Source organism: Sus scrofa, chromosome 4 (assembly GCF_054392235.1).
Source record: "Sus scrofa isolate SSC_HxYL_T2T_F1_AM1 chromosome 4, Sscrofa_HxYL_maternal_Yorkshire_Landrace_v2.0, whole genome shotgun sequence".
Lineage (NCBI taxonomy): Eukaryota > Metazoa > Chordata > Mammalia > Artiodactyla > Suidae > Sus > Sus scrofa.
This window is the reverse complement of record NC_139386.1, coordinates 87,781,309-87,807,076: the sequence shown is the minus strand read 5'-3', so window position 1 is coordinate 87,807,076 and position 25,768 is coordinate 87,781,309. Positions and strand designations below refer to the sequence as shown.

Sequence of the window (25,768 nt, the reverse complement as noted above, 5' to 3'; positions counted from 1 at the left end):
TCTTCCTAGCATTTCAATGATTTTGTGATATTAAACAGGAAGAGAAAGTTATCTGTCAGAAGAAAATTATTAAATTAGAATTTGCACTAGAATTCAGCCTTCCATGTCATTATAATAATTTAGAGAGTAAAAATGAGGATTTCCCTGGTGACTCAGCATGTTAAGGATCCAGCATTGTCATTGCAATGGCTCAGGTCACTGCTGTGGTGCAAGTTCAATCCCTGGTCCAGGAATTTCTGCATGCTGCAGATACAGCCGAAAAGGAAAAGAAAAAAACAAAGAGTACAAATGAAAGAATTCCTATAACAACGTGCATGTCCATTCTACCTGCCTGATACCAAAATTTTTACTCTTTTTACATTTGTGTATTAAATTTATACATTTCACAAGTGTGCATGTAATGCCTGCCAAGCCTGGGGCCCTGTAATAATTACTGAGAAAGCAAATATTAACATATGTATTATCCCTGGCCTTAAGGGAAATTTCTGCCTAGTTGATTAACAGACAACACACAGAAAATTATAAATCAATGTCGTTAGTGTTATACAGAGGGCTATACAAGGGGCAAAGGAAACATGAGAAGGAATCCCCTCAAGGAAAGGCTCTATATCAGAGACAATTCTTGAATAGGAACTTGAAGGATAAGCAGAAGCTTGGTAGACAATGAGAAGGTAGGAGAGAGGGAAGGAAGGGAAGAGTTTTACAGAGGCCCTGGAATGTACATGGCCCGGAGACATGATATGTTGGGAAGGCAACAGTAAGTTTAGGGGAATGTGACGAACCATTGGTGAGAGATAGGCATGTTTAGCTCTGCAGGGGGAACATATCATGCCAAGGGCTGTGGTCATCTCAGGGATCTACTGAGAACAGATCAACTTCTAAGCTCTCTCACACAGTTGTTAGTAGCATTCACTCCTTTCTGTGTTGTTGGATTGAGGGCCTCAGTTCTTGCTGGCCGGAGGCCTCCCTCTGTTCTTTGCCACGTGGGCCCCTCCATAGGGCAGCTCATATCATGGCAGCTGGCTGCCTTTGAACAACTAAATGAGGGAGAAAGAAGGAAGACCAGAACATAGAAGCCAAAGTCTTCTTAATAACTTTTTTTAAATAATCCTGGCGTGACATCCCATCATTCAAAGAGAGGGGATTAACATAGACCATGAATACTAAGAGGTGAGAAAGACAGGTATATGGGATTAGTGCAATTATGTAACCTCAGTGTTCAGTTGTAAATTCAGAAAAACATCTACAATTTATATTTATCCTTTAGCCCAGCTTGTACCCTCCCTTGGTCTTATGCCTTAGTCTAAAAATGGAACAGAATGGAAAGGAGAAGAGACTTTAAAAAAAAAAAAAAAACCCAACCACATAAACTGAAAGTGTATGTTTGGCAACAGTGGATCAGTTGTGGGCTAGTGTCAGGGTGCCTGACACAGTTTTGCACCCTGAAAGTGGCTCAACTAATGCTTCTGACAATAAAAAGGGCCCTCCCGCAGCACTGCCAGCAGTGGCGGCCTTGGCAGGCAGTGGAGTTTGAGCTCATTTATAAGCCTTCAAGAGACATGTCAGTGATAGGAGAAGCTTTCAGAGGAATAGAGGTTCCACTGCCATGAGTGGAGATGAGGGCCATAAGCTAGAATTCACTGTTAATGTGACCTGTTTTAGCTCCCAGGCAAACAGAAGCTACCTGTCTAGGTAAAGCTTTTACTGGGAAGAAGGAAAAATCATTAGCCAGCTAGTTTGCAGAGATGGGCAACTGGCTTTGGTCAGAGATCTTAAAGCAGCATCCACTGCACTGAGCCCCTAACAGTCATTCTTCCATTCCTCTTGTTGCTTCTCTATAATTTCTGAGAAGTTTAGGTTTAGAGTCAGAATCTTTACTTATCAGAAATGTGCATGAGTGCTGTGTGGAGGTGTGGGGCAATCAGGAGTGATGGGGCCGTTCATTAATAGTTTTTCCTAAAAGCAAGATGGAGACAAAAGCCTAGATAGAGTTGTGACAGAGTTGAACTGTCAAGATATTATGTGGCTTGCAGAGTTCCCTGGTGACCTAGCAGTTAAAGATCTGGCATTGCCACAACTGTGGCTCAGGTCACATGTCCCCTTGCCATTCCCCAAATATCTCAAACCTCTTCCACATCAGGGGCGTTACACTTGCTCTTCCTTCCTCCAAGAAGTTACTTCTCTTGGTTCTTTATGAGTCAGCTTCTCAGCCTTCTCAACTGTTAAAGATAACTTCACAGAGATTCTCTCTGACCACCCCATCCAAAATATCCTCTTCCAGTTGTTCCCCTTGTGATGCAGTGGAAACAAATCTGACCAGGATCTGGCCTTGCCGTGCCTGTGGTGTAGGACGGCAGCTATAGCTCTGATTTGACCCCTAGCCTGGGAACCCCTAGCCAAGAATGTGGCCCTAAAGGAAAAAAAAAGAAAAAAACAGCAACAAAAAGTCCACTTCCAGTCACTTCTAGCACCATCACTCTTCTTTATTGTCTTCCTAGTACTTACAGCACAAATAATTACATTAGTCCATTCTCTTTGGTAGAATGGAAACTCCACAAGAGAAGGACTGTCTTGGTTGGTTTGGCTGTTATAACAAAATACTCCAGACAGGGTGGCTTAAAAATAACAGAAATGTGGAGTTCCCATCATGGCGCAGTGGGAAAGAATCCAACTAGGAACCATGAGGTTGTGGGTTCGATCCCTGGCCTCGCTCAGTGGGTTAAGGATCCAGCATTGCCATGAGCTGTGGTATAGGTCACAGACATGGCTCGGATTTGACATTGCTGTGGCTGTGGTGGTAGACCGGCAGCTGAAGCTCCAGTTAGACCCCTAGCCTGGGAACCTCCATATGCTGCAGGTGCAGCCCTGAAAAGACAAAATAATAGTAATAATAATAATAGAAATGTATTTCTTATGGTTCTAGAGGCTGGACGTACAAGATCAGAGTACCAGCATGGTCAGGTAAGGGCCCTCTTCTGAGTCAGACCTCTTGTGTCTTCACATGGTGGAAGGGGCAAGGAAATTCCTTTATAAAAGCATTGTTGTGGCTCTGGTGTAGGCCGGTGGCTACAGCTCCGATTCGACCCCTAGCCTGGGAACCTCCATATGCTGCAGGAGCAGCCCAAGAAATGGCAAAAAAAGACCAAAAAAAAAAAAAAAAAAAAAAAAAAAAAGAACCTGACATAGTGTCTGTGAGGATACAGTTTCCATCCCTGGCCTCACTCTGTGGGTTAGGGTCCAGCATTGCTGCAAGCTGAGGTGTAGGTTTGCAGATGCAGCTGGATCCAGCATTGCTGCAGCTGTGGCATAGGCTGGAAGCTGCAGCTGTGATTCAACCCCTAGCCTGGGAACTTCCATACAGCGTTTTACTTTTTACAGCTGCAGGTGTGGCCCTAAAAAGCAAAAAGCGGAAAAAAAAAAATACTTTTTCCATCTTTGGCCCTCCGTTCCTTCGTAGGAAGCACAAGAATTCTGGGCCACTCTTCAAGCTATGGAACTGATTGTTTTCCTATTGCCTTATGCAAAAACAAATAATTTAGCAAGTGAGAAACCAGAGCCTCTACACACAGGCTGCATTCAGAGACTTTAATTTGAGCTGTTAAGGACACATATCTCTTGCAAACAGGCAGCCTGGCTGGACCCTCACTCCCCACAGTTTCTCGGGGTACAAGGATAAGAAAATGCCTCTCAAATGGGGTTGCCCTAAGCTGTGATCACTCTGTTCACCTGTGAAGCTGAGCTCCCAGAGTAACGGTTCCTTAATTACAGAACCCTCTCAGTGTATTTTTTAAGCACCATATGCCCAGCAGTGTTCTAAGCACTTTCACATGTACTACAGGTCCTCAATCTCATATCCTCATTTCCAAAATCCAAAAAGCTCTGAAAACAGGAAGCTGTTGTAAGTCGCTTGGCACCTAAGCTACCCTTACCTCTGAGAGGTTCTTTATGGTTGTTGTCCACCCTCCTTACTGCGAGTGTCCCCGTGTGTCACATAGAATTCTGAATGTTGTGGAAGAAAGGCAGCTGGAGCACTGGCAGCATAAGCCTTTATTCCAGAATTCCAAGTGTGAGAAGTCCCTGAAAGGAGTGCTCAGCCTTCAGAAAGACAGGAAGAATTTTTTAATAGGGCTTTAGCAGGAGAATCAGTCCTAATTTAGCAGGTCTCAGGAATATTTAGTCAAGGATAGATCTTGGGAGAGAGAATTCTTGCACACCAGCAGACCTGGTTTGGGCAAATAAGATTTCTTCAGGAGGAGGGGAGCAATTAGGGGCTAAGGTCATGTGTATGAGGGGACAGGAGAGCTAGCTGTGGAGGACGAGGATTCAGGGCCTCAGTGGAAACTCCTCAGTCCTCCAGTGCCTTGTGCAGCACATTTGCTTGCAGGGTACTGCTCCAGACCCCACGGGGATGGGAGCAAGTGTTGCATAATACATAAAATAGACACTTAAGGATACCTTATTTCCTCTCTCAGATCTGAAAAACTGAATTTCACAAATTATCTGGCCCTAAATTTCTTAGTTAAGGGGTTGTGAGGTCTTTTTATCACTCCCATCTTACAACTGAGGAAACTGAGGCCCATGGGCGTTAAGACATTTACCCAAGGTCTAGCTTTTCTGAGTAAATAGATAACCCATTTTTGGCAAGTCCCTTCCAGGTACCAGAGGAACCAGGTCAGCACCCATTTAGGTTCTGTGCCCAGAGCTACCCTCGTGCAAGACCTCAATGTCCTGCCCTGGGCTGGAGGCAGAGGCAATGCCTCTCTTCACCCTGAGGTCAAGGTTGAGCAGGGAGAAAGCCCACCCTGACATTTCCATGTCTCTTGCCTCACCAAGAGTTGAGGAGGAAACCTGTGGTTATTTTCCTCTCTACTTTATTTCCTCCTTGATTTCTTGGCCACTGTGACATAATAAAAAAAGCATGTATTTGGTCTCTGTCCCTTGCTCCTGGCACAGAACTTCCAAAACTTTTGTAACTTCCTGAGTGATAGGAACATCTTTTGTTATATTTTCTTTGGTCCCTGACTCTTCTACCTTGATCTCCTGGTGAGGAGAGGGGCTGGAGACTGAGTTAATCACTGATTCCTATGATTTAATCAACCATGCCTATGGAATGAAGTCTCCATAAACACCCTATATAACAGGGCTTGGGCTTCCCAAACTCCGTAGGGTCAGAAGCTCCTGTGCTCAGGACCTGGTCCTTGCCTGATGTACCTCCTCACCTGGCTATCATCTCTATCCTTTATTATATCATTGATAATAAAGTGGTAAATGTAATTAAGTGTTCTCCTGAGTTCTGTGAGCTACTGTGGCAAATTATCAATTTGTAGCCAAGTGGGATGGAAGTAGGGGACCTGCTACTTACAATTGGCATCTGAAATGGGGGGCAGTCTTATGGGACTGAGCCCCTAACCTCTAGGGTCTGAGCAAGCTCTGGGTAGTTGGTGTCAGAATTGAGTTGTTGGACACCCACTTGGTGCTAAAGAGTTGAAGTGGTTGATGTGGGAAACCCCACATGCAATTGGAGTCAGAAGTGTTGGAAGTAGAAGAAAGTTTTTTTTAAGCCATCGATAATAATTTAAGGTTTTCTTGAGGATTATTTACAATAAATAAAAAGCCAGAAAGACTTTTTATTGCAAGTAAAAAGAGAAGTCCTTAAGGAGGCTAAAGGCTCTGGCCAAGTCCTCGGGGTCTGACAGGGAGGCACTCGGCAGCTTTTTCCCACTACAGTGCTCTTCTGGCCACGCATCTATTGGGGGTTGGGAGAGGCCTCCCATGAGCAAGTCTATTTAAACCCTCACTGCATCCTATCGGGGCTTCATGGGTAAACACAAGTAAATATTTTTTAAAATTGGAATGTCACAAAAAATTTAAGTGGATTCCTTCTCAAAGCGGTGGGGGGGGGGCCCTCAGGAAGAGTTCTATAACTCCTTATTTAACTGTACCCTCTTCACAGAACCCAGTTCTGTTCTTCTTTGACGACAAAAAAATAACCCAGGAGCCAGCAAATAAGAAAAGAGTTTATTGGGTATCTTGAGATTTGTAATTCAAGAGTAGGATGGACTGGGAGTTTGATGAAAACTATTACACTTAGAATGGAAAACTATTACACTTAGAATGGAAAAGCAATAAGATCCTACTGTATAGCACAGGGAACTATATTCGACCTCCTGGGATAGACCATGATGGAAAATAATGTTTAAGAAAAAATGTGTATATATGTATGACTGGGTCACATTGCTATACAGCAGACATCAGCACACTATAACCCAACTATACTTTAATAAAAAAAATTTTTTTATTGTAATTCAAGAGGCACAATTTTGGGTAACCCTGAGTGTTCCAAGGAAGAGAAAGAGACAAGTCTTAAAAAGACAAAAAGCCAGGCGTTTCCGTCATGGCTCAGTGGTTAACATACCCAACTAGTATCCATGAGGACGCAGGTTTGCTCCCTAGCCTCGCTCTGTGGGTTAAAGATCCAGCGTTGCTGTGAGCCATAGAGTAGGTTGCAGATACAACATGGATCCCATGTTGCTGTGACTGTGGCGTAGGCCTGCAGCTACAACTTCAATTGGACCCCTAGCCTGGGAACCTCCACGTGCTGCAGGTACCAAAAAAAATGCTTCCAGGTGGTTAAGAGTCGCATGGTGAGAATCATGGTTGATTCTGACCTGAGTCAGAAAATATTTGTCCTTAATTAATCACAAGTTGTTTTAGGGTAGGGGGTCCAATAAATAGACAGACTGTCAGAAATTATTTTAAAGTAGATAGAATTTCTTGCAGGTGTTCAGGATGACATCATCAGGTCAAAAGGTCAGATTCTGTCCAGGCTGAGGGGCACATAAGTCACACTTCCTTAGTAGCCTCCTGGTTCCATTTTAGAGAGATCTCTTAGCAATACCAACTCCATTTCGATTTTCCTTTCTTACTGCAAACAATCCAGACCTCTCACATTCATCACACCTAAGTTTGTTATGACCCTAAATACCACTTGGGTTTTAAGAAATGTAATTTTGTTTGACCAGAGGCAGATACATGGCATATGAGGGTAAATTAACCCCCTTTCATCATGCTGGCTCCAATGCCCTGGAGGGGCTGTGGGTTCTGGAATAACTGCTGGGAAAGCAGAGGGATGCTCAGGAACAAAGAGCACATGCAGAGCTGACTCCCGTCCTCAGCCAAGAGAAACTTGCCTGACTTCCTACAAATTAGTAGACAGAACTGCAGGGAACCCATTTCCACACTTCACGTGCTGGATCTTCAATAAGATGCTAACATTGCTTGAAGAAATCAACTTCAAATATGATATTTTTAAATTTTTTTTAATTTTTTTCCCTTTAGGGCCACACCATGGCATATGGAGGTTCCCAGGCTAGGGGTCTAATTGGAGCTGTAGCCACAGGCCTACACCACAGCCACAGCAATGCCAGATCTGGGACCAGTCTGCAACCAACACCACAGCTCACAACACTGGATCCTTAATCTACTGAGTTGAGGCCAGAGATCAAACCTGTGTCCTCATGGATACTAGTCATGTTCATTAACCACTGAGCCACAACGGGAACTCCAGCTTCAATACACATTAAAAAATAAATTTCTGTTGCAACAGAACAAAGGATGGGGGAAAAAATGTAATAGTAATGTATACATGTAAGGATAACCTGACCCCCTTGCTGTACAGTGGGAAAATATAATTAAAAAATAAATAAATAAATAAATTTCTTTCTCTCCAATATGTACAGTAATTTAGCTTAAGGTCTTTTCCTAGCCCAGCCACACTGCTATGGGCTATTTCCTACAACAAAATTGCTTTCTAAGCATTAATGTTAAATAAAAAAACACTTCTTTTTCTAAAGATATTGTGTGGCCCATTTTTAAACTAGTAGTGTTTTTTTCCTTCCTTCACATTCATAAAACTGCAACGGGAAATTCTTAAATAGTTACACAATGTATGTTGATCAAGTAAATTCAAGCTTTTTGGTTGAAATCATCTTATTCCTTTGTACATAGAAAAAAGGGAGCATTCCTGTTGTGGCGCAACAGAAATGAATCTGACTATTATCCATAAGGACGCAGGTTCAATCCCTGGCCTCATGCAGTGAGTTAAGGATCCAGCGCTGCTGTGAGCTGTGGTGTTGGTTGCGGACAAGGCTTGGATCCTTCATTGCTGTGGTGTAGGCTGAAAAGCTCCGACGACTCAACCCCTAGCCTGGGAACCTCCATATGCCATGGGTGCGGCCCTAAAAATAAAAAATAAAAATTAAAAAAATTTTTAAAGGTTATTGGGAGTGACTCAGGAATCAACATATATGGGGAGTGAAGAAAGCAGGATTGGGCAGAAGGAGGTGGGTTGTGATACAGTCACAGCAAAGGGCGCAGGCAATCCCATGGAGAGCTCTGGACCTGGGATGGCCTTCCAGGCTGTCCCGATTGTCCAGGTTTTTATATTACCTCATATCAACTTGTCCTTAGATGTGGGCACAGGACCGTGGATGGGGCAGTTCTCTGCTGAAGACAGTCTTGGAAGCAGTATTCCAGAAGCAAGCCATTAGCTGCCAACGCCCTCAGCAGTCAGAGAAATGAGGGCTCCATCCTGGGTGGGGGAGGAGGGATCTGGGCAGCACACAAAGCGTCCACCATAGTTCACCCATGTGCCACTTAAATCTGCTTGCTTTGTATGAACTTGAGAAGCAGTTCTTTGAGGAGTCTTCTAGCAAGCCCTTTTCCCTGGGGAAAATTTAGAAGATGCTTAGTGGGACAAATGATAGCCCTCATGGCTACAACTGTCTGTTCTAGACTCCTCTGATGTTTGGTGAGTAGCCCTGCTAGTCCAGATGGCTTACCTGGTAGAATGACCTAGACCTTTATCCTTGAGGGGTCTGAGTCCCTGATTGCAATGTCCTTCTTAGGCCGTGGCTGCTGCATTTGCCCATTTTTCAGCAAAACTGTGCAAGGGCGAACCAAGTGATGTCCAAGTGGACCACCTGCATGCCATCCATGTTCATCTCTACCGTCGCTGTGTCACAGCAGACTCATCTCCTCCTATTGATCAGAGTCTTTACCTGCCAGTCTCTCAGGATGAGAAACCCAGTCACCCTCTGGGAGCCAAGACCTCTAACTCTGCAGTGCCCAGGACTGTGGAGCAGAAAGCACAAGTTTCCAAAGTGGACCACTTGGAATAATGACAAGTGGGAACTCTCTTATTTTTACTGCATAACCTCCAGGCCCAAGTGGTCTGCCTGCTGGGGACACTGCACCATGTAAGGATTGGTAAGGGAGCGTATACTCTGTCCAGGAGGATAGCACACCCTTCTCACATGGTTTCCACTTCAGCCAGCACCTCAGCTACGCCTTCAGGGGGCATTCCACTGTCTATCAAGATGGCATATTCTGGGTGTTCTGGTATGTGAAGGACCAGCGGATCCCATGGTGATGGGCTCACTTCTCCATCTCTGGTGCTGTCAAGTGATCCCCTTGGTCCAGTGCTCTGTTATCAGAGATCTCATTTCTGTGGATGAAATGTGGACTTCTTTCATCTTCCCTATTCCTTCCACTGTGTACAAACAAAAACTCAGACATAGAAGACTGAACAGTGGAGAAAAGGAGTCTGACTAGCTGGAGACCCAGGGGCCTGAGGATCAACACAATGGTGAGTTCCCTGAGTTTTCTTTTTTGTTTCATATATCCCAGACTTGGAAGTCAAGAAACTGGCAACCTGGAAAAACAAATGGGCATAAACCAAAAAAAAAAAAAAAAAAACAACAACAACAACAAACCAACAAAAATCTGTTCTCTAACCAAAGACCATGAAAAGAACATTCTAGCAATGCAGAAAACATTTAGATAATAATCATGCTGCTTTAGCCAAAAACCACAGAAAAACTAAGGTCCTACCCATGCCAGCAAAAGCAAGTGTGGGGGAGTTCTCCTGTGGCGCATCAGGGTGAGGACCTGGCGTTGTCACTGCAATGGCTTGAGTCACTGGCCCGGGAACTTCCACATGCAGCAGGTGCAACAGAAAGAAAGGAATGGAGGAAAGAAAGAGAAAGGAAGGAAGAAGGAAGGGAGGAAAAAAGAAAGAAAGAGGAGTTCCCTTCATGGTTGGGCAGTTAACAAACCCAACTAGGATCCATGAGGATGCGGCTTCAATCCCTGCCTTTCTCAGTGAGTTAATTATCCACTGTTGCCCTGAGCTGTGGTGTAGGTCACAGACACTGCCTGGATCCTGCATTGCTGTGGCCATGGTATAGGCCAGCGGCTGCAGTGCCAATTCAGCCCCTAGCCTGGGAACTTCCATATGCTGCATGTGTGGCCCTAAAAAGAAAACAAATTATAAAAGGAAAATGACCGCTGGGAGAGTCATGGACCCCAGGAGACCAGCTATGAGGTGGGCTGAGGCTAGGACAACTTATTACCCAGTCCTCACTCACCCCTACTCTAACAGAGGGCCCCAATAATGCTTTAGGTTTACAAGGATCAGTATCAACTTGGAGGAGTTCCCCTTGTGGCACAGCAGAAACAAACCCAACTAGTATCTATGAGGATGCAGTTTCTACCCTTGTCCTTGCTCAGTGAGTTAAGGATCCAGCATTGCCATGAGCTGTGGTGTCAGTCAGAGACACGGCTTGGATCCTGCATTGCTATGGCTGTGGTGTAAGCCAGCAGCTATACCTCGTATTCATCCCCTAGCCTGGGAACCTCAATATGCCACGGGTGCGGCCCTAAAAAGACAAAAAAAAAAAAACCTTTATCTTTTCAGAGGAGTTTTAGGTTCATAGCAAAACTGAGTGGAAAGTACAGAGATTGCTCATATATTTCCCAGCCCCACATATGCATAGCCTTTCCTTTTATCAACATTCCCCCAAGAGTGGTACATTTGTTACAGTCACTGAACCTGCATTGACCTATCAGAATCACCTAAACACCATAGTTTACTTGAGGATTCACTGTTAGTATTGCCCATTCTTTGGGTTTAGACAAATATCTAATAACATGTATCTTTCATCATAGTATCATACTGAGTACTCCTGCAAACCCTCTCAAACTCCACATGTTCAGAACTGAACTCTGGTTTTCTTCCTGCAAATCTGTCCTTTTCATTGGCTCTGGTGGTGCTGGTTACCTAAGCAGAAATGCTTTATTGCAGATCCCTTCTACTTCCTTGCCACTCCCCAGGCCATCTAATTATTCGCCCTAGCTTTTAAATCTTATGTCCTCAGAAGATCTCAAAACCATCAACTTCCTTCTATCCCAGCCACCATGGGTTGGGTCCAAGCCCACTCTCTGTGACTAAAAAAAATCTCTGAACTGACCTTCTTGCCTTTATTTTGTCTTGCCCCTTAACCAATTTTTCTTCAAAGCTTCATCATTCAGAATTTTCATCAGAATGCCCTATATATTTTTAAAGCGATCACATCATTCCTTTAACAATGTAGAAGCCCACGTTTCTTCATTGTGACACAATTCTATCTCCCACTGCACCCCCTCTTCACCTTTCACACTCTCGTTATGCTGTTTAATTCTTTGTACAGCTTTGTAGAAATCATTTTTCCCTACACTGTTCCCTTGCCTCAAACCCTGCAAAGTCTCTTCCCCCAGGAATTTCTTGGAGTTTGCAGATAGGGTTGCCAGATAAAATACAGGATGCAGATTTAAATTCAAATTTCAGGAGTTCCTAGAGTTCCTGCTGTAGCTAAGTGGAAACAAATCAGACTAGCATCCATGAGGATGCTGATTGAACCTGGCCTTGCACAGGGAGTTAAGGATTCAGCATTGCCAGTGAGCTGTGGTGTAGGTCACAGATGCAGCTCGGATCTGGCATTGCTATGGCAGTGGTGTAAGCCAGTGGCTGCAGCTCCAATTTGACCTCTTGCCTGGGAACCTCTGTGTGCCATGGGTGTGGCCCTAAAAAGACCAAAAAAAAAAATTTTTTTTTCAGGAGTTCCTGTTGTGGCTCAGTGCGGTACAGACCTGACTAGTATCTGTGAGGATGCAGGTTTGATCCATGGCCCCACTCAGTGAGTTAAGGACCCCTAGCCTGGGAATTTCCATATACCACAGGTGAGGGCCCCTCTCAAAAAAAAAAAAAAAAAAAGAATTTCAGATAAGCTGAAGATAATTTTCTTAGCATAAGTATGTGCCATGTAATATTTGGGACACATTTATACCAAAAAAAAAATTCTTGGGAGTTCCCGTCGTGGCGCAGTGGTTAATGAATCTGACCAGGAACCATGAGGTCTCGGGTTCGGTCCCTGCCCTTGCTCAGTGGGTTAACGATCCGGCGTTGCCGTGAGCTGTGGTGTAGGTTGCAGACAAGGCTCGGATCCCGCGTTGCTGTGGCTCTGGCGTAGGCCGGTGGCTACAGCTCCGATTCAACTCCTAGCCTGGGAACCTCCATATGCCGCGGGAGCAGCCCAAGAAATAGCAACAACAACACAACAACAAAAGACAAAAAAAGACAAAAAGACAAAAAAAAAAAAAATTCTCTGTGTATTTGGAATCCGGTATTTCAAAATTCAATGCTATATTTTTATTTGCCAAATCTTGTAACCCTCCCTCCAATGGACACTCACATATGCTCATGACAAATATCTTTTTTTTTTTTTTGGTCTGTTGATTTTTTTAGGGCCACACCAGCAGGATATGGAGGTTCCCAGGCTAGGGGTCTAATCAGAGCTGTAGCCTCCAGCCTACGCCAGAGCCACAGCATTGCACGATCTGAGATGCATCTGCAACCTATACCACAGCTCACAGCAACGCCAGATCCTTAACCCACTGAGCGAGGCCAGGGATTGATCCTGCAACCTCATAGTTCTTAGTCAGATTCATTTCCGCTGTGCCACCACGGGAACTCTAACAAATATCTGTAGTTACCCTCCTAGCCCATGTTCCCTAGGGAAAAAAAAAAGCCAGAGGCAAACCTCACATGCTGCAGCATTATTGCAAATCCCAGGGCAGGAGGCCAAAGTAGAAAGGAGTGAAAGTAAATACCAGGTGGCACATTGATTAGCTGCCCTCAGCTGCACGAGAAAAGACAGTGGGTTGCTTGGTTATGCAGACTGTTGTTCAGACAAGCCAGGTCGAAACACTGTGCTTTGTACCCCTGCCTTTGGGGAAGAAAGGTGAGGGGTATATCAGCCAGTCTTTGATTTCCTTGTCAATGTTTTAGTTCACTGCATGGAGCATTCATTCCCCTGCACTTCCATGCTGAGTTTCATGAACCCTCTGGGAAGCTGCTGGGAAAGCCAGGTCCCCTACCCTGCAGTGTGGTCTTTTCCTGAGCCCAGAAATGTGGGAGGAGCCACAGCATTTGGGGTGCAGTTGGGAAGCATCAGGGCTCCAGTACCATTCCAACAGATATGATAGAAGCCATGCAGAAGCCAAGCCCTCTCCTGGGGGAGGCTGAGGCAGCTGGTACTGTTAGGCCGTGAGGTAATGACAATGGCAGTGGTAAAGGACCTCCACTGAGCACGTGGCCAAGTTACTGGGGTGGGGAGGGGGCTAGAGAGAGAGAGAGAGAGAGAGAAAGAGAGAGAGAGAGAGAGTGTGTGTGTGTGTGTGTGTGTGTGTGTGTGTGTGTGTGTGTGTGTGTGTGAGAGAGAGAGAAAGAGGGGGAGGGGTGTGGGGAGAGGAGAGAGAGATATGCAGGTAACAGAGCAAAGTGGGGGGCATATAGTATAATTACTACACCACATTGACCACTGTCTTCCCCTCTTCTTGCTAGAGCCCTCTCTGCTGGGGATCTCCCCCAGACACCACTGTCCTTCCAAGGGGTATTGCTGCTTCCACTGACCCCTTGTCATGTGTCAGACCCCATGATTCCTGGCTAAGGGTTTCTGCCATCTTCTGTGCCAGTGGAGCCCCCCATGCTGTGGTGGAAAAGAGGGATGGTTCACTTTCCTTCCATTTGTTTCATATTCTCTTGGATGATGGCCTCTAAGGACACTGTCAGCAAAGTCACACTCACACTTACTAGAGCACAAAAAAGAATATTCTGGTTCATATTACTGAAGATCCCAAGAGAAGTTCCATGGTTACTTTTGTATGAAGTACTTTCAAAAAAAAATTCTTAGAAAGAGGGGAGTTCCTGTTGTGGCACAGCAGAAATGAATCCAACTAGGAACCATGAGGTTGCAGGTTTGATCCCTGGCCTTGCTCAGTGGGTTAAGGATATGGCATTGCCGTGAACTGTGGTGTAGGTCGCAGATTCCACATTGCTGTGGGTGTGGTATAGGCTGGCAGCTATAGCTCCAATTCAACCCCTAGCCTGGGAACTTCCCTATGCTGTGGGTACAGCCCTCAAAAGCAAAAATAAAATAAAATAAAAATAAAGAGGGAGTTCCCATTGTTGCTCAGCGGAAACGAATCCGACTAGTATCCATGAGGATGCGGGTTCCATCCCTGGCCTTGCTCAGTGGGTTGGGGATCCAGTGTTGCTGTGAGCTGTGATGTAAGTTGCAGATGAGGTTCGGATCCTACGTTACTGTGGTTGTGGTGTAGGCTGGCAGCTGTAGCTCTGATTTGACCCCTAGCCTGAGAACTTTCATATGCCACGGGTGCAGCAGGAAGGAAGGAAGAAAGGAAGGAAGGAAATTCCTTAAGATAAATGGGGGAAAAAATAACAAGTCTTGCCCCATTTCCATTTCAACATAAACTGAGAAATAACTTGTGAGAATACATTGTGATTCCTCAAGCCCCTTCCAACTTATAACATTTGTAGTCTTTGACCCCCCACTGCATTATGGCAATGAATAGTGGTAACTTGGAGTTCCTATTGTGGCTGAGAGGAAACGAATCTGACTAGTATCCATGAGGATGCAGGTTTGATCCCTGGCCTTACTCAGTGGGTTAAGGATCCAGCATTGCCATGAGTTGTGGTGTAGGTCACAGATGCAGCTTGGATCTGGCATTGCTGTGGCTGTGGTGTAGGGCAGCAGCTGCAGCTCCAGTTCAGCCCCTTAGCCTGGGAACTCCCATATGCTGCAGGTGCAGCCCTAAAAAGACCAAAAAAAAAAAAAAAAGGAAAAGAAAAGAAAAGAAAAAAGAGACTACTCTCAAGTTAAGATTAGGGGCAGGGGTTGCAGCAGGAGGGAATTTGTGCTTTTTTACTCTTCCGTGGTACTTAAATTTGTCACCCTATGATACATGTAAAATTTTCAAAAGAAGAAGAATGGAAAAAAGCACAGAGATTTTGACCTATCCTCTTTTCAGTGTGTATTTTATGAACTGCTTTTGCTTTCAGATAAGGAGGAAGCATGAGCATCTGTGTTGAGATCAAAAAGATCTGAGGGAGGTGACATGACTTTGGTGTCACTGGTGAGGAATTGCTTCAACTGACAATTGATCTTGTCACCTAATCTGTGCCCACAGATAGCTTTGGCAGAGACTGGGAGATGTCCCCCGATACTCATTTATTTTTCTTTTGAAATTAACCCCCCAAATTTAGCTGGACGCATGGCCATGTAAAATGAAGATTACATTTCCCAGAGCCCCAACTCCTTGCAGCTAGGTGTGGCCGTGAGACCAAGTTCCGGTCAATAAAATGTAAGCAAATGTGTGAGGACAAACTTGGAAAATGTCCTTAAAGGAGAGGGTACATCCATCTTTGCCCTTCTTTGCTACCATCTGTCATATAGAACTGTGGTAGGAGGTCCAGCTACACTTTGGGCATGAAGTAGAGGTCACACGCTAAGAATCGGAGCAGTGGAGGAAGTCTGGGTCCCCAGTATTTTAGGGCAGATACCTGCTCAGCATGGCCAACCTCTGACATCAATTTCTGTGAGACAAGTAAAATTTAATGTTTCACTGTGATTTTTCTGTGCAGCTAAACCTAATCCTAACTGATCTAATGACTTGAGTTTACTCTAAAATCAAATTAATTTTGGCAGCCATCTTCCAACATACAATTGGCTTACAGCAGCCATTCAGGTTAGAACATTTAATTGTGGAGGGGGCACAATTATAAACTAATTTGTCCTACAAGTTTTATTAGGAAGCTCTAGATTGATTGATTGATTGATTGTCTTTTCTAGGGCTGTACCTGCAGCTTATGGAGGTTCCCAGGCTAGGGGTCGAATCAGAGCTGGAGCTGCCGGCCTATGCCACAGCCACAGCAATGCCAGATCTGAGCCACATCTGCAACCTACACCACAGCTCACAGCAGTGCCAAATCCTTAACCCACTGAGCAAGGCCAGGGATCAAACCCGCAACCTCATAGTTCCTAGTCGGATTCGTTAACCACTGAGCCACGACGGGAACTCCCGAGGATGCTCTAGTTTTAAATTAGTGTAAGTCAAATTGTTTTATTGAGAGGTTTTTGTTCAATTGAGCAATCACTAGCATCTGCGTTGAGGTTTTTTTTTTTTGGTTTTGATTTTTCCCAACTAGAATTATCATAGTCCCATGTGAAGATGGTGTCTCTGTCCCAGTTGTTTCTTGAGTTTAAAATGTGGATTCAGAGTTCCCCTTGTGCCTTAGTGGTAACCAACCTGACTAGTATCCATGAGGATGGGGGTTTGATTCCTGGCCCCGATCAGTGGGTTAAGGATCTGGCATTGCCGTGAGCTGTGGTGTGGCCTCAGCTGGCAGCTGTAGCTCTGATTTGACCCCTGACCTAGGAACTTCAATATGCTGCAGGTTCGGCCTTTAAAAAAATAAATAAATAAAAATAAATAAGTAAATGTAGATTCATTGGCACATGGTAGAACAACAGAATAAAAATTTTTGGAGTCCGGTCCTAGGACTCTACTTCTAAACAAATTTCTTAGTATGTTCTAGTCACACTAAAATTTGAGCATTTTTTTAATGCTTCTGTCTTTCTTTAATGAGCTGGAGTAGACCCCAAACTGTTTTCCTAAAGAGATTTTAGCTTTAGCTTCTAGTTACTCCATAAACTCACCCTCTGCTGAGATGCAGTGGGTACTAATTAGTCTAGTGTCTGGATAGAATCCAAATACTCTTTAAAAGATGTTATTCTTTTCCTTTTTAGTTATTAAAATCACAATGATCTTCCTTTTTTTTTTTTTAAACAATGATCTTCCTTTTATCAACAACACAGTTTCTTTTGGGAGACTACAACCTGACACTCTGTTTTGTTCAGTTTTATCAAAAGCCCAGTCAGGAGAAATCATATCTACAATGGATTTCTTACGAACAGGCAGCCCACTCCTTTTTTTAGCTCTTCTAAATTTTACCCTTGAAATGTATCAGAGCAGCAGAGAATTGCCTGCTTGGATTTTATTCTTTTCCTCTATTGTTTGGATTTGTTTGTACTGAAGTTACACTATCAGCCTCACTTTGAACATTGTTCAAACAAGAACAATCTTTGAAACAGCATCCAATAAGAAACAACAGCAGGAAATGTGTCACTGTAGCTATTATGGGGCTGCTGCTGGGAGTGTTTTCCACCTTACAGTCCTTTCCTCATGAGCACCCAGGGGAGAATTTGCCAGGCCTCAATACCAGGCAGCACAATATTTCCAAAGAACAATTGGTTTGCTTTCATCTAATGAATAAGATAAATACAATTATTTCCCTTGGTTTCTGAGAGATTCCGCAATGAAATATCTTGTGACCTACTTTGAGTAAATGTGCAGAACTCTATGGTGTATGCTACTTTGTGTAGGCCTTACCCCTGACCTTTTATTATTGCATATATTTTCCTTCATCATATCCCCCCATCTATCCATTGAATCATTTTTACTGTCCGTGTTTTTATTTTATTTCTTATTATTTATTTATTTATTTGTCTGTTTAGGGCTGTACCCACAGCACATGGAGGTTCCCAGGCTAGGGGTCTAACCAGAGCTACAGCTGCTGGCTTACACCACAGCCACAGCAACACCAGATCTGAGCCGGGTCTGTGACCTGCACCACAGCTCACGGCAATGCCGGATCCTTAACCCACTGAGGGAGGCCAGGGATCAAACCTGCGTCCTCATGGATACTAGTCGGATTTGTTACCACTGAGCCACAATGGGAACTCCTTACTGTATGTGTTTTAATAAGCAATGGCTAACCTTTGTGGAAAAAGTAGGAAGAGATGAATGGAGACAAATCCAGATCTCCTAAATCCTCAGCTATGTCAGTGTTTCCCTCTTTTCATTTCCTGCCCCATCCCCAACATACACTCAAAAAAGAGAGAAATGTTTCAAATTCCACAAAAGAGAGGAAGAAAGATGTTATGGTCCATAAGCAAATTTAACTATTTCTAAGAACAGGTAGGGAAATTGAGACGGGAAGGGGAAGAAAAGCAAATGAGGGAGAAACGAGGAAAAGAAAAAAGAAATAGGAGGGGGTAAGCATAAAGGAAGAATGGAAACATGTAAGGAAGTAAAGTTTACATTCAGATTGAAACAATAGAAGTTTTAGATTTTTCAAGCTATTGTAGGACATCAGATGCCCCCAGCAAGGGAGTATTCCAAGATCCGGCCCCTTCATTTTGTCTTACTAGTCCTAGTACTTAGTAATTTGCCTCTGGGTGGAGTTCCTCAAGTTAAGCAATTTTTCACCATCCCTTCCCCAACCCAGTATGTTTCAAAGTCATAGGAAGCAAAAAGAAAAACACAAAAAGTGAAGCGTTTTGTAGTTTAAGATTGTTTAAAATGTATCTTTATCCTGAGTTCAAATGTGTGTTGTGCTCCTGACACACGAGGGCGCACTATCTCTACAGTTTATAATATTCATGGTGCAGAAATTCCTGTAGAAAACAAGGTCTGTGGAGCTCATGACGGGAAACAGGAAGAGAAAGTGCTTGCTATGTGTTCCAGACTTACTGTGTTTTCTGGAGTGGATAGAACATGTTCTAATGTCCCAAGTGAGCAATATCAAGGGTTTCAGAGCCTACAAGCTGGCCCTCTGGCTACAGGGCTGCTGGTTGGAACCTCCTTGATATCAGAAGTACCAAATCGAAACACCAGCTTTGGGAGTTCCCTGGTGGTACAACGGGTTAAGGATCCAGAGTTGTCACTGCAGCGGCTCAGGTTGAAGCTGTGGTGCAGGCTCCATCCCTGACCCGGAAACTTTTGCATGCCATATGGACATGGCCAAAACAAACAAATAAACTAAACTAAACAAAAACCACACACCAGCTTTGGAGTCTGACCTAGAATCAAAGATACGAACTGGAGCAAGTTACCTAAACTCTTCTTAGTCTAAAAATGAAAGCAGGAGTTCCCGTCGTGGCGCAGTGGTTAACGAATCCGACTAGGAACCATGAGGTTGCGGGTTCGGTCCCTGCCCTTGCTCAGTGGGTTAACAATCCGGCGTTGCCGTGAGCTGTGGTGTAGGTTGCAGACGCGGCTCGGATCCCGCGTTGCTGTGGCTCTGGCGTAGGCCGGTGGCTACAGCTCCGATTCAACCCCTAGCCTGGAAACCTCCATATGCCGTGGGAGCGGCCCAAGAAATAGCAACAACAACAACAAAAGACAAAAAAAATTAAAAAAAAAATTTAAAAAAAATTAAAAAATAAAAATGAAAGCATTATCTCATAGAGCTGTAAGAGGATTAAATGGAATGATCAGTCTAAAGCATCTAACAGTGTGTAGCACATAGCAGAGACTTAGGCAGAAGTTATTGCTATTTGTTACTTAATCACAGCTGACATAAAATGTGCTTAATACATGTTTAAGTGAATGAATGAGTGAATGAAATGTGTAGAATCACAGAGATTTTATTGCACTAAGGAAAATGAATACTTTCAAGCTATTTATTTATTTATTTTAGGGCCACACCCTCAGCATATGAAAGTTCCCAGGCTAGGGGTGTACCTACACCATAGCTCACAGCAACACCAGATCTCCAACCCACTGAGCAACACCAGGGATCGAACCTGTATCCTCATGGATACTGGCCAGATTTTCTTCCACTGTGTCACAACAGAACTCCTCAAGCTTTTTAAATGTGGAGTCAGCTAGTTGAGTCACCTCAAGGCAAAGTAACCAAACTGTCTCTAGTAAGCATTAGAGACAGTTCTGTCAGTCTTCTCTACTCCTCTTTGGAAAAAAACAGAGGCCAGAGGGGGCGAATGATGTGCCCCAGGCTTTGAGGCTGATTAGAAAAGCAGGATGAGACTTAAGTCCTAGCTCAAGGCTTAAGTCATAGGGACCTGCCTGACTGGGTGGGAGGACAGGGGAATGAGGAGGTGGCCCTTAATGGACTGATCCCAGAAAATAAATAGGCTTTGAGCTTGTTTTTTGTTTGTTGTTTGTTTGTTTTTCTTTTCTTGCAGCAAATAGATGTTCCCAGGCTAGGGGTCAAATCGAAACTGTAGCCACTGGCCTACACCACAGCCACAGCAATGCCAGATCCAAAGCCACATCTGTGACCTACACCACGGCAATGCTGGATCCTTAACCCAGGATTCAAACCTGCATCCTCATGGATGCTAGTCAGATTCATTTCTGCTGAGCCACAATAGGAACTCCTGAGCTTGGTTTTAACATGCTGCTGAGAGGCACCTTTACCAACAAGTGACCCCACCCACCTGGGGTATAGAAAGAGCCAGAACCACAAGAGCCTCTTGCTTGCCCTAAGGCCACCCATAATTCGCCTCTAATCTGAAGGGATGTGTGGGGAGAGGCTCTCACTTCCCCAAATATGTTTCTTCCTGTGTCACAAGGAGCCTTGGGTCACCTCCTTCCTTTGTGCAACAAAAAAGCAATTTCTGCCTCTGCTTCTTTTGTTTCCTGCCACCACTGTCTTTGCCTTTTCTAGGACCCAGTTCTCAAGACACAGCCCTGCTCAGCCCTGGCTGGCTTTCCCTATCAGTAGCCTCCCCCTGGCTTCCTGACCTGCACAGAAGAACAAAACACTCATGAACCCCTGGGTCTCTCCCTTTGCCTGGGTAAAACAGGCTGTCTTGGTGTGGTCCAACCCCTCTGCTTTTGATCTGCCAGCAGGAAGCAATAAAAGGCACTTTCCACGTGCCTGCTGTAACCATATTTTCCATATTCAAAAGTAGAATTCATTACCCAAGCGGGACACGTGCCATTCTAAGGACTTTCAGACAAAAGACCTGAAATTGGACCATGCCAGGAAACCCAGGATGGATGGTTGCCATGGACATACATCCTGAGAAGTTCTCTCCTCTGGGTGATGCCTGCTAGAAGTGCCATCTGCTTTTGCCACAGATTCATGCCTGTGAGTGTGACTCAGATAACAGCCACAGTAGTCCCTTGAGTAACTCCTACTCAGATTCTGCCAAGAAGCCAGAGAACAGGTGTGTCCAGGACAACTTTTTCCTTGACTTCATTTACTTGTTTTACCTGCATAAAAACCCTAGTCCCATGGGGGCTTTACAATGTATTTTTACCTTCAACTCAGCTACGATTTGCAGGGTGTTTTTACCTTCAACTCAACTATGATTCTTTTAAATATATCAATCCTTGGAGTTCCCCTCATGGCTCAGTGGTTAACGAATTGAACTAGGAACCATGAGGTTGCAGGTTCGATCCCTGGCCTCACTCAGTGGGTTAAGGATCTGGTGTTGCTGTGAGCTGTGATGTAGGTCACAGACACGGCTCAGACCTGTGTTGCTGTGGCCCTGGCGTAGGCCAGTGGCTACAGCTCTGATTCGACCCCTAGCCTGGGAACCTCCATATGCCACAGGTACGGCCCTAGAAAAGACAAAAAGACAAAAATAAATAATAAATAAAAATATCAATCCAAAAAAAAGTATCACTCCAACAACTTAAATATATCCAATAAGTACTATAATGACCTGTTTCACCCGTCAGGAACTGGGTTGTGTAATGCCAGAGGTAAAATGGTGAAAATGCCATTCATTCCAACTCTTTTGAGTCCTTACTATGTACAGAAAATCATGCTTATACTGAGTGGAGGATCCAATGACTGACCGTGTGGTTTGTACCCTTTCACACTCAACTGTAATAAAATTAATCATGCTACAGTAGAATGAGAGCCAGACTTAGTGTCAGAGGTCTTGGGTTCAAATCTTGCCTCTTCCCCTTGATGACTGTGTAGTACTGAGCAAGGCAGATTTCAACCTCCCACTCCTCATCTATCAATAAGGAAGGCATAATATCTGTTGGCAGTGAGAAATAAATGTGGACAAGTTGTCTTTGTGCCTGCAACATAATAGATGCTGAGAAAAGATTTCCTTCCTTCCTTCCTTGAGAGGCTTAGAGGCTGATAGATAAGAACAGGTTCGCTATAACTGACACACACTGTAGACTGTCATACAAGCTCAACTAGGGATGCAAAGGATGCCAAGCCTGCCTTTTGTGGTTTGTTGCAGGCAGGGTGGGGAGAAACTGCTCAGATTGGCATCACTGGGGGCTGTTGGCTGGTTTCCTGCCAGTTCTGTTCCAGGTCTCCACCCAAATCCACTTTGTGAGGAATAAGTTTCAGGGCCATCATCAGCCACATGATTAGAGCTCAGAGAGAGCCAGTGGGGCCAGGTACCAATGACCTTCACCCCAGGGGAGGATGGGAGCCCAGGCGCCTGGGGAGAGGCACTTGGTCACAGCAGGGCAGCCTAACCAGGAGAATCAAATAGCACACACCAAAGTATTCCCCTGTGAGTGGAAATACAAAGACATTTCAGATATGTGGTTTTCACCCTAAATCAAGCTGAGGAGCCAGCACCAAGTGTCCACAATTTTTAAAAAATAGAAACAGAAAACTACATCTGGGTGTTCCTAATGCAGTAGCACTTCACTTTTTTCATGTGACCTCACGAAAAAAGGCTTGCCTAGGCTCTCAAAGGCCTCCCAACATCCCAGTGAGTTAAGTCAACTAATTACAATTACCCAGTTGTACAGAGAGGGGGGGAAAGATTGAGATTCAGAGAACTTAACAACTAACCAAGATCACACGTGAGAGACAGAGTTATGGCTCTAAGATAAGCAATCTGACTTTACATCTAGACTCCTTAAAGAAAACTTAATGGACTATCAATTCATGCCAGAGCTTCTCAGAATTATTGTGGTGGTGGTTATGTACTCCAGGCCACTCCCTTAAAATGAAGGTATGCGCTCTCCTCCTTCCTGATATCAGGGATGCAGAATGTGATGGTAGGAGCTGGGGAAACCATTTTACTACTCACTTGGAATGTTATATAATAATTTAAGGGAGTTCCTATTGTGGCTCAGTGGGTTACAAACCCGACTGGTATCCATGAGGATGTGGGTTTGATCCCTGGCCTTGCTCAGTGGGTTAAGGACCCGGCGTTGCCATGAGCTACAGTGTAGCTTGGATCCTGCCTAGCTGTGGCTGTGGTGTAGGCTGGCAGCTGCAGCTCTTATTCAGCCTCTAGCCCAGAGAACTTCCATATGTTTCAGGCAGCCCTAAAAAGAAAAAAAAAAAAAAAAAAAAAAAAAAAGTTAAAGCTATTCTATGTCGGATCTCTTTGTTATAACAGCCTAACTAGCTTTTAACTAATGTGGGCATATATAACTAGTAATAGTAATTATGAGGAAAGAAGCCTGTGGGATGTTAAAAAAAAAAAAAAAAAGGATGTGAATTAAAGCAGAACATTATGAAGGATGTGTTACCAGTAGGTTTTGCCTGATGCAAGTCTCTCACCTAAATTTTAGTCACTCACCCTTAGGCATGCAGAAAGTTCCCAGGAGTTCCTGCTGTGGCTCAGTGGAAAAAAATCTGGCTAGTAGCCATGAGGATGTAGGTTCAATCCCTGGCCCCAGTCATTGGGTTAAAGGATCCAGTGTTGCCAAATGAGCTGTGGTGTAGGTTACAGATGCAACTCGAATTCCAAGTTGCTGTGGCTGTGGCGTAGGCTGGCAGCTGCAGCTCCAATTCAACCCCTAGCCTGGGAACTTCCATATGCCAAGGGTGTGGCCCTAAAAAGCCAAAAAAAAAAAAAAAAGTGGGGGGGCCTCTGATTTCTTATTGCCTTGAAATGCAGCCAGGGATTACCTTTCCTCTCCAAATGATTTCAAGTGGCATAATTCAAAGAGGATCAGCCTTAAGGTCAGAAGACTGAGATCTAATTCTAGCTCTGCTTTTTCTCTTATACAAGTTACTTAATCTCCCTGAGTTTAAAGTTTCCTTATCTGGAAAATGAAGATGATGGTACCTGCCTCCTGGATCACTGTGAAGGTTGGCTCAGCACAATGCTTGGCACATAAGGAACACTCACTACCGTCTCCTGCCCAACCCTGCTGCCTCGCCCCCCATAGGACAGCCTTGTGACACATGAGTGTTAGACAGAGTGGTAGACCCTCCCCTACTGTCTTTCGTCTTACCAGCCCGCTGTAGGAAACTCATAGGGATGCCTCAGCCTTCACCAAGGGATCTGAACTTGGATGAGCACAGAGAAAGTCCCAGAGTAATGGTGGTACAGTCCAGGGGTCTTTTGTTTTGTTTTTTTCAGCCGCACCTGAGACTTATACCATAGCTACAGCAATGCTGGATCCTTAACCCACTGTGCTGGGCCAGGGATTGAACTGGCACCTGCACAGAGACAAGCTGGATCATTAACCCACTGCGCCACAGTGGAAACTCCAGTCTAGGAGTCTTTTTACCAGCAGCGTGGATCAATGAAACCTGGAGGAAAGAGAGCCTTGTGGCCTGTGGGAAACATGACAGTGGTGGCCATTATGTGGCTGAAGTGCTGAAATCAGAGCCACTGAACTTTGAGCTTCACTTTTGGGGTCAGAGGTGCCTGGGCAAGAATGGCTTGTTGGTTTGAGTTCAGGGCACCCCAATGCTGGTGGCTCCAGTCTCCATCAAGAAACCTGGGAAAACCTCTCTGTTGGACCACCCAGGAACCACTACCAAGTATCAGGAAAAGCTTTCTTAACAAGTCGAGAACAATTAGATATTGTTCAAACAAGTAGATCAACAATCCATGTCCAAATCCCACAAGCAGCATTCTTGGATATCAGCTGACAGCCCCTGAGGAGAGATATGGTTCCTCTGGGGATGGAAACTCCTCAGCCCAACATCCAGCTAAGTTCCCAGCCCTCACTTGTCACCATGCAGCTCTTCTCAGGCAATGGGGCCCCAACCACATATGTGCCTCAACCCCTCTGGGACCTGTGAGATGCCTGGAGGCTGAGCTCCAGTCCCCACTTGGCCTGTTCCTTATCAGGGGCCTGTCCGTCATCTCCTAATCCAGTACAGTCAAGTGCAGGTTGCAAGCACACCAGGCCAGCCTCCTACCCATCTGGACAGGGACTAGGGCCCCAGGCTGGCAGGGTAGGAGTCGGGCCAGCCTAGGCATAGCTCTCTACTTGACTAGAATTTCCCAAAGTGTGTGTGTGCAAATTTTAGGTGGTATGGAAATAAAAAATTTATTCTTTAGTCTTTTTTTTTTTTTTTTTTGTCTTCTTAGGGCTGCACCCAAGGCACATGGAGGTTCCCCGGCTAGGGGTCGAATAGGAGCTGTAGCTGCCTGCCTATGCCACAGCAATGTGGGCAATGCCCAGCCACGTCTATGACCTACACCACAGTTCATGGCAATACCAGATCCTTAACCCACTGAGTGAGGCCAGGAATGGAATTTGCATCCTCATGGATGCTAGTCAGATTCATTTCCACTGAGCCATGATGGGAAATGCTCTAGTCATTTTTTTTTTTAATTGGTATAGAAAAAAAATAACAACTAGACCACTAAACTGTTGGTTTCATGGATATCATTACTTAGGACAGTACTAAATTTTAAAAGTGAGTAAATTTAATATAGATCTAAAAACCATATTGAATAAATGGCGGTACAGGTGACTTATGACACTGAAATAAAAATGATGCTCTTGGAGTTCCTATTGTGGCTCAGGGGTAACAAACCCG

At 44.6% G+C, this 25,768-nt stretch overlaps 1 protein-coding gene across 8 annotated transcripts in view; it reads left to right on the top strand.

Moving 5' to 3' along the window:
* Window positions 1-25,768, top strand: part of RCSD1 (RCSD domain containing 1) — a 501,912-nt gene that overhangs the window by 375,157 nt on the left and 100,987 nt on the right. For 2 of the 8 annotated variants that reach the window (XM_085020306.1, XM_085020317.1), the window contains exon 3: window positions 8,907-9,646. The exons of the other annotated variants lie outside the window; for them this stretch is intronic. In XM_085020306.1, coding sequence (XP_084876432.1) covers window positions 9,644-9,646 — 3 coding nt within the window. In that variant the 5' untranslated portion in view covers window positions 8,907-9,643. The remainder of the gene's footprint in view (window positions 1-8,906; window positions 9,647-25,768) is intronic. 8 annotated transcript variants of the gene reach the window in all.